Source organism: Neophocaena asiaeorientalis, unplaced genomic scaffold (genome assembly GCF_003031525.2).
Source record: "Neophocaena asiaeorientalis asiaeorientalis breed wild unplaced genomic scaffold, Neophocaena_asiaeorientalis_V1.1 scaffold597, whole genome shotgun sequence".
NCBI lineage: Eukaryota > Metazoa > Chordata > Mammalia > Artiodactyla > Phocoenidae > Neophocaena > Neophocaena asiaeorientalis.
The window spans coordinates 1,694,041-1,707,413 of record NW_020172664.1 but is presented as its reverse complement, the minus strand read 5'-3'; the positions used below and the strand labels follow the sequence as shown (position 1 = coordinate 1,707,413).

The following is a 13,373-nucleotide window of genomic DNA, read 5'->3' as shown; positions in this document are numbered from 1 at the left end:
CTTACTTCTACTTAAAAAAAAAAGAGGGTGTCCTCACTTGCTTTTTAAACCAGATAAGTGAGCTGACACTTCTAGTATCTGAGTAAGGATGAAGCCAGGTTAAGACGATCTATCACTATATTTTATTCATAATGAAATTATGATTATGTTAAAAAAAAAAGAATCTTCATGTGTTTGAGATATTGACTTAAAATAATCTGGAGTGGAGGGAAGGGTCTTCCCTGGTGGCACAGTGGTTAAGAATCCGCCTGCCAACGCAGGGGACACGGGTTCCATCCCTGGTCCAGGAAGATCCCACGTGCCGCGGAGCAACTAAGCCTGTGTGCCACAACTACCGAGCCTGTGCTCTAGAGCCTGCAAGCAACAACTACTGAACCCACGTGCCACAACTACTGAAGCCCGTGCACCTAGAGCCCGTGCTCCACAACAAAAGAAGCCATTGCAATGAGAAGCTCGCACACCACAACGAAGAGTAGCCCCTGCTCACCGCAACTAGAGAAAGCTCAGGCGCACTAACAAAGACCCAATGCAGCCAAAAATTAATTAATTAGTTAATTAATTTAAATAAATAGAGTGGAGGGAGGATGAGTGAACAAGTGTAGGTAAAGATAAAAAAGACCAGCTGTGTACTGACTGTTTAAGTTTGGTACTGTTTCATTATACTTATTCTCTCTACTTTTGTAATCATGCTTGATAAAAACTTTAAAAGTACTTTATTCACAATTTCAAATTTTCAGATTCCAATCATTTTTGAAAATTTAGTATGTAACAGGAAAATCTGTAGAGCAACTCACCTGACATTTTCTGGTCTGAGTTTATCGAGAACCATCTCTATTAAATCGGGTCTAAATTCTTCCAGTAAATATTCAGCTGTGAGCACTTCTTCTAGGGGATAGTACTTTTTAAAAGGAAAAGAAAGAAATAAAATTTGCAAGGCTACAATAGAGTCTAACTTATTAAAGCAAACAGATCTCTAACATGTTAAATCCTCTATTTTACACCCCCCTCTTCCCTTCAATTAAATTTTACTCCACTGGAAAAATTTCTGAATCTTTTCTCTTTCCTACCACACTTTAAACAATTTAATATTGTGTGATGATTCTGCAGTTAACCCCTAAACACACTTACATTATAGAGAACAAAATCACATTTTTTCAGGGAAAAATGTGAGTAATACCTCTAGCTAAAACTGAGTACTTGTTAATAAAGAAAATTTGATGATTAAATGCTGACACCTGTAGGATTCTTAATATAAAGTACATACATTTTAATAAACAGAATTTCTACTCAAATTTCTATGAATGAAATCAGACAAGCATTTAGAGAGTTGTTGTGTAGGAAAAATGGCTTATATTTTCAGTTAGTAAAGAAAAATAATGTAGAAGATGCTTTTTAGTACAAGCAACTTACTGATAGACTGATTCATTCATTCAACAAGTATGTAATGAATACCTACTCTGTGCCAGGCACTGTTCTAGGTGCTGCTGTGGATACAATGGTAGATAAGACAGATGATGTCCCTGCTCTCTAAGGAGCTTATATTCTAATTGGGAGGGAGGCAGACAACAAACAAACAAATACTGTCATTATAGTGATAGGTGCTATGAAGAAAGTTTTAAAAGGGGCAGGGTCATGATTGGGAGGTCAGGGAAGGTCTCTCTGAGGGAGAAACATCTGAGAGGAGACCCAAATGATAAGAAGAATCTAGTCATGGAAAAACCAGAAGTGTTCCAGGCAGAGAAAACAGCAAATGTCAGGGCCCTGAGAGGGAGGAGTAAACTCAATGCTTGAAGATTAGGCCCATAGCCAGTGTAGCTGGAGAGGAATGGAAGTGGTGTGGAATTCAGTCAGAGAGAGGCTGGGACCAGACTGCCATGTAGGTCAAGGTAAAAACTTAGATCTGTTCCAACTCTGATGGGAAACTTACTTGACACAGAGGAGTGGAACAATCTGATTTGGGTTTTCCAAAGATCACTGAGGCTGGAAAAATAAACTATGGTGGGGCAGAAGAAGGCAAACAGGGAACCCAGGTAAGAGACTATGATGGTAGTCCAGGCAAGAAATGCTGGTAGCTCATATGAGGGTGGTAGCAATGAAAATGGAGAAAAGTGGATGATTTATAGCTTTCACGTAAGTAGCACCTGACACACTGTAGAACTGAAAAATATTTAAAGCCAACAAGCAAAATGTCTATGAAATGAAAATATTACAGATGATTTTTAGGATGATGAAAATTAAGATTTAAAGAATGTCTTCACATCAAATTTTACTTGGTTGCTACGAAGTCTGAAGTTTGAGACTATACCTTCAATTTTTATCATTTGTGTGGTAATGAAAGTAATATTATTTATACAAGATCACTGAAATACTCTACATGCCAATGTATAGAGTAAAATAACAATAAACTTACATGCAATATTCCTGCAATCTTAGAGGTATAACCCCGTGGCCTCTCTTTATCTTTAAACCTAAAAGCAACAGCATTCAAGTCCTAAAGGAAAAATTAAATCAATTAGACATAAGTCACCTAGTATTTAGAAATACTTTTTTTGGGGGGGGATTGGTTTGCACTATAGACTTTCTACTCCATATTTAACTATCACACTTCCTGAAAAAATGGCTATGCTTGATTTAGGAATGTACAGAACATGAATGAAAATAACAAACACAGAATATGATTCTGTTGAAACTATTAGTCAAAGAATTAGGAAAACTGTGGAGGAAGCTTGTGAGATCCAACAGTTGCATACATGATGATTTTGCTGACCCTTTCAGAGAACTGCAGCCTGATTAGAACTTATTGTCGTAAGTTTCACAAGCAGAGATTATACCTTTAAACTTTTATCTATGTAAAGAGGTTATCTCTTATCCTAAAATACATTTCAGAGTCTTGATAGTCCTTAATTATATAGTAGATATTTTTAAAAACTCTTAAAAGAAGGCTTTAAACATTTAAAAGACAAATACCTTCTGTTTTATGCAAAAAAAAAAAGGCCAGGCTTTTCCATACATAAGACAATAAAATCACTTTTAAGAACACAATCATATATATAACAATTCACTGTTTCTTTGAGAGTATGCTACAAATTTTTATCACGAGATCTGAGAATGACACAGCTCATGCAACTTCAGGCCGGCAGAGAATATAGTAAGCCCTGATAGATAAAAGTTCAAGAAACTGCTGACTTCTTCTGAGGGATAGAAAAGCAGTCTGATTTCTTTCCTTTTCCTTATATTTAAATTAATTCACATATATTTGTTTCTTGAAAAGTTTCCTTAAGAAAAATTTTGGTGAAACAAAAGTACCTTGCACTCTTGGAAAACCCATTCTTGAGGTCCTTCTGCACGTAACTTCTGAATGTATTGAAACATGTGCAAAATTATATCTTCAACATGTACTGGAAAAAAGGGGCACACTTAAAAACCATTCAGTCCTCGAATCCTTCAAAGCAATGAGCTCACTCCTAAGGTAAAGTCAGGTAAGTAGAAGATGGTCCTTCTTAGAGATGGAGTGAGTTCTCACCTCCCTAAGACTGGTTTTAGGGTCCCACATACATGGCCCTCCAGGATTTGGTATATGTGACTAAAGGGGCTTTGGGGTAGTAAATGAGCAAATAAAAAGTCAAGTACACATTTTACAAGTGCAACATAATGATCAGTTGTTACGGAGGGAAAATCATCCATGAAATGAAACACATGAAAAATACAATGAATAAAATGGTATGAATTAAAGTGTTTATAGCTTTACAGCAAAAAACAGATCCACAGCATAAGTTAATAAAAGTAAATCATAAGAAATCAATTTTCATTCAAAAACAAAAAGGTCAATACTTACATAATCCTTCCTCAGTCAAGTCCACATTAATGATAAAAAACATAAAACCTCGGGCTCCTTCCTTTTGCCCACCAACAAGAGTATTTACCCAGCCTGTAACATTCAAAGGAAATCAACATGATCACATGTGTGTCTTCTTTTAAGACAAGGAATTAAAAAAAAAAATTCATTCTCTATGCTCCCAATGGAACATACAGAATGGCTCTCTTGCAGAAAAGACTGGAAAAAAATTCAGTTCAGAAAAGCACTGAAAAGCAGTTCAGACACTGCAAAAGATTCAAGTGATTTTTTTAGTTTGGGAGCTTTCCTTGGGACGCCTCAAATCATTTCCCAAATCAAGAGTAGATGACTGTGCTTAAGTGTTATATAAAAAGAGTCTGAATGGAGAGGAACCCTGGAAATCTATTGAGTGATCCTAATACACCCTTTGGTTTGATGGATAAGAGCAGGCAAATAAATATTTCAGCACATTTCACAGAGATGGTAAAGAATACCTAATGTGAGCTTTTACTTTTTTTAACCTCTATCTTATTTAAAACATGCACTACAACACCTTTTTGAAATATGTAAACTTCACAGCTCAATACTGAAGGATAAAACAAATTATGGAAAAACAAAAACCCCAAAGCAAAAAACAAAAGCGTACTAACAACCAACACCTCACTCTCATCAACCCTAAACGGTATCATCTGAAAATGTTCCTTCACATGAAAATATTTAGGAGAAATGAGAGTCAGAGTAAAAAAATATGGTGGAGGTGGGGTACTACCCTCAGAAGCTGGTGTCCAAGAGACTCACCCTTTGATTTAAGTTCTGATAACAGACTCCCAGGACCTTCATGTCCAATGAGATGACCAAGATAATGACCCGGATTTGATTTGTAGTATTTCTGAAGGTCAGGTATGGGAAATGTCACATAAAGATTCCTAATGTCCTTAATGGGTACTATTTTGTAAAGTTGCTGGGGAAAGAATAAAACAAACAAATCGCAAAAGGTTAGCTCTGCACAACTCCTGCTGAATAAAATACTTACAAACTATGAAGAATAGTGATTTTCAAAAAAAGAAAAAAAAAACCGATTTTCATGGAAAAATCCCAAATTCAGGAGAGAATCTACGGCCAGAGAAAACCATACTGACCACACAGAAATAAATGACCTGGGCTCTTTCTTAGTGGGATTTCATTACAGTTGGTATGCAGTCCATGTTTGGTCCCCTTGACCATGCAGCTCAATACTTTTGGATATTTGCCTTCTGGCACTGGATAACAGCTTCTACAGTCTGCCAAGGTTATAGCTAGCAAAACTACTTTTAACATGCAAGGATCAGAACATATTGTTATCTTTTTGGTGATACATGTCCCTAATAAATGTGAAATTGACTTGATTTGATTTTAATATAAACCAAATATTAAAAACTATATAAATAATAGAACCTCCAAAAATGTTCATGTACTTTTTGGTAAACCAGGCATATATTATGTCCATAAATTTAAAAAAGAAAAAAATACTAGAAATACATGCACTTACTTTAAGATGTTCTTCTTGGAAAGGATGTTCAGGAAATTCTGGCAATGGGACATTTTTGTTCTCCACTTCAGAAAATAACTTCACCACCAGATCAGTCAAGTCATCTAAAGATTCTACAAGAAAACAGACAATGGAAACAGAACTTAAACTAATCATAACACATGATGGGTAGTATTTAAAAAACTTAGGATTATATAAAAATATATAAAATCACTATGTTGTACACCTTAAGTTTTTTTTTTTAAATAAATTTATTTATTTTTGGCTGTGTTGGGTCTTCATTACTGCACACGGGCTTTCTCTACTTGAGGCGAGCGGGGGCTACTCTTCATTGCGGTGCATGGGCTTCTCATTGCAGTGGCTTCTCTTTGTTGAGGAGCATGGGCTCTAGGTGTTCAGGCTTCAGCAGTTGTGGCACACAGGCTCAGTAGTTGTGGCTTGCAGGCTCTAGAGCACAGGCTCAGTAGTTGCGGTGCCTGGGCTTAGCTGCTCCGCGGCATGTGGGATCTTCCCGGAACAGGGATCGAACCCGTGTCCCCTGCATTGGCAGGCAGATTCTTAACCACTGTGCCACCAGGGAAGTCCCTGTATACCTTAAATTTATACAATGTTATATTTTAATTATATCTCAATAAAGCTGGGGGGGGGAAGAAAACACCTTACGATCGCCTGAAAAATCTCAGGACTATTAAAAGGAAAACCTAGGAATTTTTTAAAAACTCCATCTGATAAAGTTGAAGCATTCAGTAAAATCCCACCAGTGCCTATATAACTTCTGAAGCTATGCAATATTGATACTGATTATACCTCACACATATCTGCCTCCTTATAGTTTAAAAAACTGTTTTACAAATATTATCTTGCAATAAATTTCAAACAAATATTGGAAACAATAATAGAATAATGAGTGGCATTTGGAAACTGACTATTTTATCTACGATTCCCAAAAGGCACATACGAAACCACTAGCTGACAGATTATAACATTAACTTTATAAATAGACACAGTCTAAACCCATTGCTAAAAGTCAAATATTAGAGTTTTTAAGTAATTGATTTTGTGGGGGAATAGTATAAAGTGGTGAGAAGAATCCTGGGTGTTGAATTCTAACCCCAACTTCACCAACCAATTATGTCAAGAGACTATTTGGACAAACTGTTTAACCACTCCAGGTTCTATAAAACATGAAAGCTGGGTAGGATGATCACAAGTCTCTTCAAGGTCTAACACTATATAATTCTGTACCATACTGTGTCAAACTCATGCAAAGATTTGTAATTGTTGACAAGATTATATAGCCACTTATGTGAAGTTCTCCTATGTTATCATCTATCTATATTTTTAATGGACAGTTGTATTTGCAAAAGCATGAGCTGTTCACTGCAACACCATTTATAACAACAATAAAAACTGGAAATGACCTAAACGTCTATCAATGTGTACATGTTACGAAAAGTCTGTATACTGGAATATTATGTAGCCATTAATGAGGGAGAGGTGTGTATGTGCTGATATGAAAATATCTCAAAGCTCTATTAAGTGAAAACCACAGATTTCAGTGCCATGTAGTATAATCTCATTTAATTTTTTAACAGACACACATAAATCCAAGTATATTAACAAAATTCTACTTTTGGAAGTATAACAAAAAATTATATAAAGTGACCATCTTTGAGGAGAGGGCACAGTGGTCATAAGGTGGGATAAAGAAGAACATGCTTTCCATTTTATATCTTTCTGTATGGGATAAATTTTTTTCTGTGCACACATATTACTATTATTCTAAAAAGAAAAAAGTGGAAAAGGTTATCTTTTTATAAATAAGATAACCACTCACCTTGATTCTGCCTCCTCAAAAATAGGTTATTTATAAATGGTATAAACATTCATTACTTGTTACTGTCAGGAAGCATTTGAATCGAATAAGAAATTTCCCTTGATATTCTAGGACCCATTTTGAACTTTTCCATGAACTCTCTAAAAAGCACTTAATCACTATATGAGAATTGCCTATAGATAATATGAAGTTCTCTTTTAGGCCTATGAATGTGGGCATGTGCACTTTATTTATAAAACATATGTATTTTTACTTTAATTTTTTTGACATGTATGAAGGACCCTAAAATGTCCAGAGCCAAATAAAAGGCCAACCCATGGCTGCTTGTTATACAAGTGAACTTGGGAATGAACCGGGTATATTTGGAGCAAGAGATGTCAGAGACAACTGACATAAAGACATAAAGAGACACACAGATGGGACACGTAACTGTTAACAAGATGGGCAGTCAACAATGATTTGTCAACCTGAAGTGCTGATGACAGCGAGGCCCTTTAGAGCAAGGTTCTACTAGGGTAGGCCTTTCCTTTTAGAAGCACAAATTCACCATGTAGCTTTTTAAAGGTAAGGGAGCTGTACAATAATGCACCATCTGTCTTCACTATGAGCTACCAGAGATCAGGGAACTGAGTCCCATTCATCTTTACATTACCAGGACTTGGCAATCCTAAGGTCTCTACTTGACAGTTACCTATTTGTCAAGTGTCCAGGTAATTGGTGCTGCCACAACTAGAGGGAGGACCCCGTGGGAGAAGAGAGAAAAACTTTTCTGTCCCTTTGTGACAGAGATCCTTCCACATGGTTACTCTTCCTCTCCCCTCCTCCTGGGAGAAGGAGAGGATTATCTATTAATCCTTTAAGAGATTCTGTTTCCTCCACACACCACTGTACTGTAAGGACACTTCTCCCAGACATGTCATCAAATCCACTGAGCTGAGCACAGGAGGTCAGTCACACTGGGAGAGGGAACTGGAACAAAGAAACTGTTTGTCTCTTTCAGATGCTTGTTCTGTCATTTCCACTAAACCAAGAACACTGAGGGCAGGGTTTTCGTATGTGTCATCTGTTGTCGTTATTACTTGCCTAATAAGTGCTTATTGAAATCATGTGTTTTATCTCAAGATGACATGGACAAAAACACAGCTTAGAAACCTACTCCCAGGACTAGGCTCTAAATACCAAGTGATATTTTTTTAACACTCTATAGATCTACCTACCTTTAGAAAGCACACAGGATTATAACATACAGTTTTTATTAGCCTTACTCCTTGGACCCATTTTATATCCTTGTTCCTATTACCAAGTTAAAATATATATAGTTGTTTATTTTCTACCCACAAAAGTAACATTTGTCAATAGCAGAATACTTTGAAAAACAAAAGCAAAAAAACAAAACTAAAAACAAAAGAAGAAAACAAAAGTCGCCCATAAGCTCATGATTATGGAATGCTGAAAGCAGCTACCATTTATAGAGCATTTCCTGTGTTGCCAGGCACTATGCACTTTTTCTGCATTATCTCTATTAAACCTCATAAAAGGTATGAGATACCACCTCCATTTTACAAATGCAAAAACCGAAGTGCAGAGTACTGAAGTAACTTTGTTAGCTCATAGCCACTATATACTGAGTAGGTGGTGTATTAGGAATTCAAACCCAAGCTCTCAGACTCTAGAGCATGAGTTCTTAACTACTGTACCACATTATTAAATTTCTGGTATGTTTTTCTACTTTGTCTTATGTCTCCCATTTATGTCTATTAGAATTTTTTAGAAATCCCCAAATGGGATCAGATAGCACACAGAGCTTTTATAGAGTGCTTTTGTTTTCTATTTAATACAATAAGAATATTTTCCCAAGTTATGAAAACACTGTCATGAAACTATTTATTCATTCAATATTTACTTACCGAGTACTTATGATGTGTCAAGCGCTAAACCAGACAAAGCAGTGAACAAAACTGTTTCTATTCTTAAGTAACTTACATTCTGGTACAGCAGACAACAATAAAGAATATTTAATATTTCAGGTGGTGATAAATGTTTTAAAGAAAAATAAAGCAGGTGAGAGGAGAGGAAGTGGGAGAAGGAATGCTATTTTCTATAAGATGCTCTATTATATACCTATAACATCACTATTTAACCAATCTTCTGTTAACGAACATTTAGCTTGCATCTAACTTTTCACTAATAAATACTATACAGAAACATCCTTGTACACCACCTGGAACAACTCTGATTATTTCCTTAGATTGCACTTCTAGAAGTAAAAATGTACTTTTTAGGGTGATGCATCTTAAACTGTCCTCCAGAAAGTGTGGAGGAATTGCATAAATTGTATACACCACAAATACAAAAGAGCACCTCTCCTCATAATGGGTATTAGTTAAAACAAAGCCCAAACCAAAATTATGGTAATTTAATAGGGGAAACAATATCAAACTTTGTTGCTTTCTAATAGTTTTCCTAGTTTATAATCATCTGTCTTTTAATTTTTTTGAATTTTATAAGGTCAAATCTCTCAATCTTGTCCTTTATACTTCCTTCCCTTGCTATTAATTTATATTTTCTTCAGGTCTCCATTTAAAATCACCTAAGCTTCTTTTTAGAACACAGTGAGTTAAAAACAAAATTCCCCTCCACATATTCTCCAACAAGATCATTTTCAAAAGCCTCTGAACAGAAAAAAGGAAGTGTCTTATATCCTTCTTCCAATACTTTGAAAAAGCCAAAGTGGAAAACTAAGATTATCCAACACCATGAAAAAATTTTAAGGATTCTTACCTCGACCTAAAACACAAATAGCCATTAAGTTGGATGAATAATAAGTAGAATGGAATTTCAGTAGCTCTTGTCTTACATCAATGCCTTCTTGGTTTGGTCTAGTCTCTAGAGTATATTTGTTACCTGAAAGGAAGGAAAAACATTTCTAAGAAAAAGCAAAATATGTGAATTTTAAAGCCTTGCAATTATTACTGACATTGCTGTAAGGTAAACTTAAAAAATAGAGTCCAAACAAACACATATAATGATTAGTCAAATATGTTTGACCATAACCTGGATAAACAGGATAGTATAGTACAAACTAGTAACATTTTAATCTATAGAGAGTTTTCCCTCAAGAGCTTAAAGTGCCTTAGAAAAATTATACTTCTTAAAATTCCTAAGAGATAGTAGGTATTATGAGCACTTATAAGACAAAATGAGATCCACATGGCCTCCATTCACACTTTAACTTCCAGTTCCCTAGGTGCTCCACAATTAATTGAACATAGTCACTGAGGGATCTTTTTGGAACTTGCCAAGTTACTTGTGGAAAGAAATGTACTATTCTTGGCTGAAGCATTAAATTTGTGATGTGAATTCTCATTAATTTGATCTACACTGGTAAAAATAGGATGCAATGCTATTTTTGTAAGTCTCAAGCAATGTACATAGCGTACCACTATGAGATCTTATGAAATTTAATAACTAATTCAATTAGGATAAAATATGCATGTCAAAAGCAAATAGTCAAACTCTCTAAGTAGTACATTTCTAATAAAGATCTTGCCATTTAAAGGCTGGGAGGTGGAATTTCAATGATTGGTATCTCTCTAAAAATGGCATCTTGACTAGAAATACCCTAAGATCTAGTATAATAACTTTTATTATTGTTCCTGCTTATACTATTAAATGGGCTACTCTTTTTCACCTGCATAGATGAAACTATAGCAGAACATATTCTTGATGTGTTTTTTCCCCTTGGGTTATTGTAATGGCTGATGAACTGGCATTGGGAGAGTCCCCTTCACTAAACTGGGTATCTAGAGAGAGCCACCAGATGGCATTCTCAGACCCAGTCTTTAGCCACGTAGAGCTTAAGATTCTGAGCCAAGATTCATGCCCCAGAATGCTTCAATCAACAGATCTAGTGGAGTGTGCAAGAAAGAGCCCAGCAAGTACTCATTAACCTTTCTCTAGTCAGAAAGCAACCAAATGTACTCATATTCACTAGCATAGCCTGCTAATCAAGTCTCCAGGTTCTTTATCAGTCCTCTCAGTTTCACTAAAGATCCAGTTCAACTCCAGATCTGCTCTGCTATAGGGGTCCTAAAATACCCCCTCATTCTACCTGAGGAATCCAGGTGATCTCAAAAGTATTGAGGGGCCTAACTCCTCAGAAAAAAAAAGGAAAAGAAAAAAGAAAGCTTTTTGCTGGGTAATGGTTTGAAGTTCTCTCATATTAAGGTAAAGCTTGAGTATTGATGGTACCTCCCTTGTCTACTAAATGAAGGTTATAAAAAGCCTCAGTTGCAGAGAGACCAGTCCTTAGAGCTTCCTTACGCATTTATACTGCCAAGCTCAGAGTCCTACAACATGTGCATCAATGTCCACACACTGGGACACCCGAGTTTGGAGAAATTATGTTTTATTTCAACAGACTATAAATGTGATAGTGTTAGACAGAAATCAGATTTTCAGTCTAAGTGTGATATGCCTATTCACAATCTGGTCAGTATTCTGGTTAAAAAAAAATCTCAAATCAAAGTATACAAAAACCAAGATCATGGCCTCCATCTAGAACTTAAAATTCTTTCAGTTTGACTAGTTCTAGCTCATTCTGCTTTGATTTTAATGTACCTGAATATCTTACCATTCTAATCCTTACCCTTTATCTTTAGGTTCATTTTAAAACACAGAGATAAAGCAAGAACATACCCCAAATACACTAAGACATGTACCACTGGCAAAATACTGACAATGCTAGAGTGAAAAGATCCAGAGGACCACAACAGAATAGTATAACACACAAAAAAATGAAGAATTCACTGTTCATATGCAACAGCATGGAGGAATTTCACAACTTTTAAGGTTGAACAAGAGAAGCCAGACAGACACAGAAGAGTACACACTGCATCATTTCATTTATATAAAGCATAAAAACAGGCTAAACTAAGATCTGAGTCATGAAAAGTCAGAACAGAGGTTATCCTTTGGTGGGTGGATAGTGACTACAAAGGGGCAGAAAGAGGTGCTGGTGATCTGTTTCTTGACTGGGTGCTGGGTCCATGGTGTACTGAGGTTTTGAAAATTCAGTGAGTTGTGCATAAATAATAGCAGTATATTCACTCAGCTGATTCTTCAAATAGCAGCAAAGTAAAAACAACAACAATTTATCAGAGCCACACACACTTTTCAGTTATTATATTTCAACAAAAAGTTAAAAGAAAAACGAGCCAAAGGAGCCACTCTGTCAACAGCAACCTGACCTACCTAAGGTACAAAAATCTAGTGATTCTGTATCTCTGGCCAAACTTCTAAACAGAGGCCCAATCATTTTGTTCTGAAAAGTGGCTTTTAGCCACAAATAGATACCATTCTGTGAATCTACATATTCATTTATTTGCTACCTAGATGCTTTTAGGCTTTCTAATATATGATGACACAAGGAAACTGTGGTCTGTTTGGGAACACAGCCCAGAATGGCAGTCTTGTATCCTTAGATGCTCCTGAATCAGAAAGAGGAAAAAGTTCTCCAGTATTACTCTCTTGGGGTCAGGATAGTCAGCTCTTAATACAATGACAGAAAAAACATGAATATTTGGTAAAAATGGGCCAAAGAGTCAGGCTTGTTATTAAGTTTATTAGCCCTTTCATAACATTTTTTTAAAGTTTTTTAAAAACAAGAAGGTTAGCTATAGTGGAAATTCTCAAGAAAGTTAGTTGAGGAAATAGAAGGAAAAGCAGGACATAATGCACAGAATTCCATAATTAGTCCTTAAATTACTGAGTAGACTCTGTTACTATCAGTGCCATCAACCCCAGGTAGGGAGGTGCAGAGGAATAAGCACTGGCTTTGGTGTTGGCAGAGCTATCATCAAATCCAGGGTCAAATGTCTTCTGGCTGCATGACCTTGAACAAGTCACCCTACTTCTCTTAAGCTCAATCTGCTGTCCTGACATTGGTAGACTTATATAACACCAAATTAAAAAAAGAAAAAAGATGTACAAAAGCATAAGGCTAATATTTAACAACCAATAAACAGAATAGAAAATCTGATGACACCAAGTGTTGTGGTGATGGTGAAATGAGAACTCAGACGCTGAATGAGGGAGTGCAAACTGGATCAACCACTATAGGAAACAACTTGGCAATATCTGTTTAATCTAAAAGATGTACATATTCTAATATA

At 35.9% G+C, this 13,373-nt stretch overlaps 1 protein-coding gene across 2 annotated transcripts in view; it reads right to left on the bottom strand.

Annotated features, from left to right (window-relative positions):
* The window catches only part of IDE (insulin degrading enzyme), a 108,210-nt gene that overhangs the window by 42,901 nt on the left and 51,936 nt on the right, over positions 1-13,373 (bottom strand). For both annotated transcript variants that reach the window (XM_024739535.1, XM_024739536.1), the window contains exons 5-11: positions 9,982-10,104; positions 5,364-5,476; positions 4,634-4,796; positions 3,836-3,928; positions 3,307-3,398; positions 2,411-2,491; positions 795-898 (exon numbers count right to left, since the gene is read on the bottom strand). In XM_024739535.1, the coding sequence (XP_024595303.1) occupies positions 795-898; positions 2,411-2,491; positions 3,307-3,398; positions 3,836-3,928; positions 4,634-4,796; positions 5,364-5,476; positions 9,982-10,104 (769 nt within the window). The remainder of the gene's footprint in view (positions 1-794; positions 899-2,410; positions 2,492-3,306; positions 3,399-3,835; positions 3,929-4,633; positions 4,797-5,363; positions 5,477-9,981; positions 10,105-13,373) is intronic.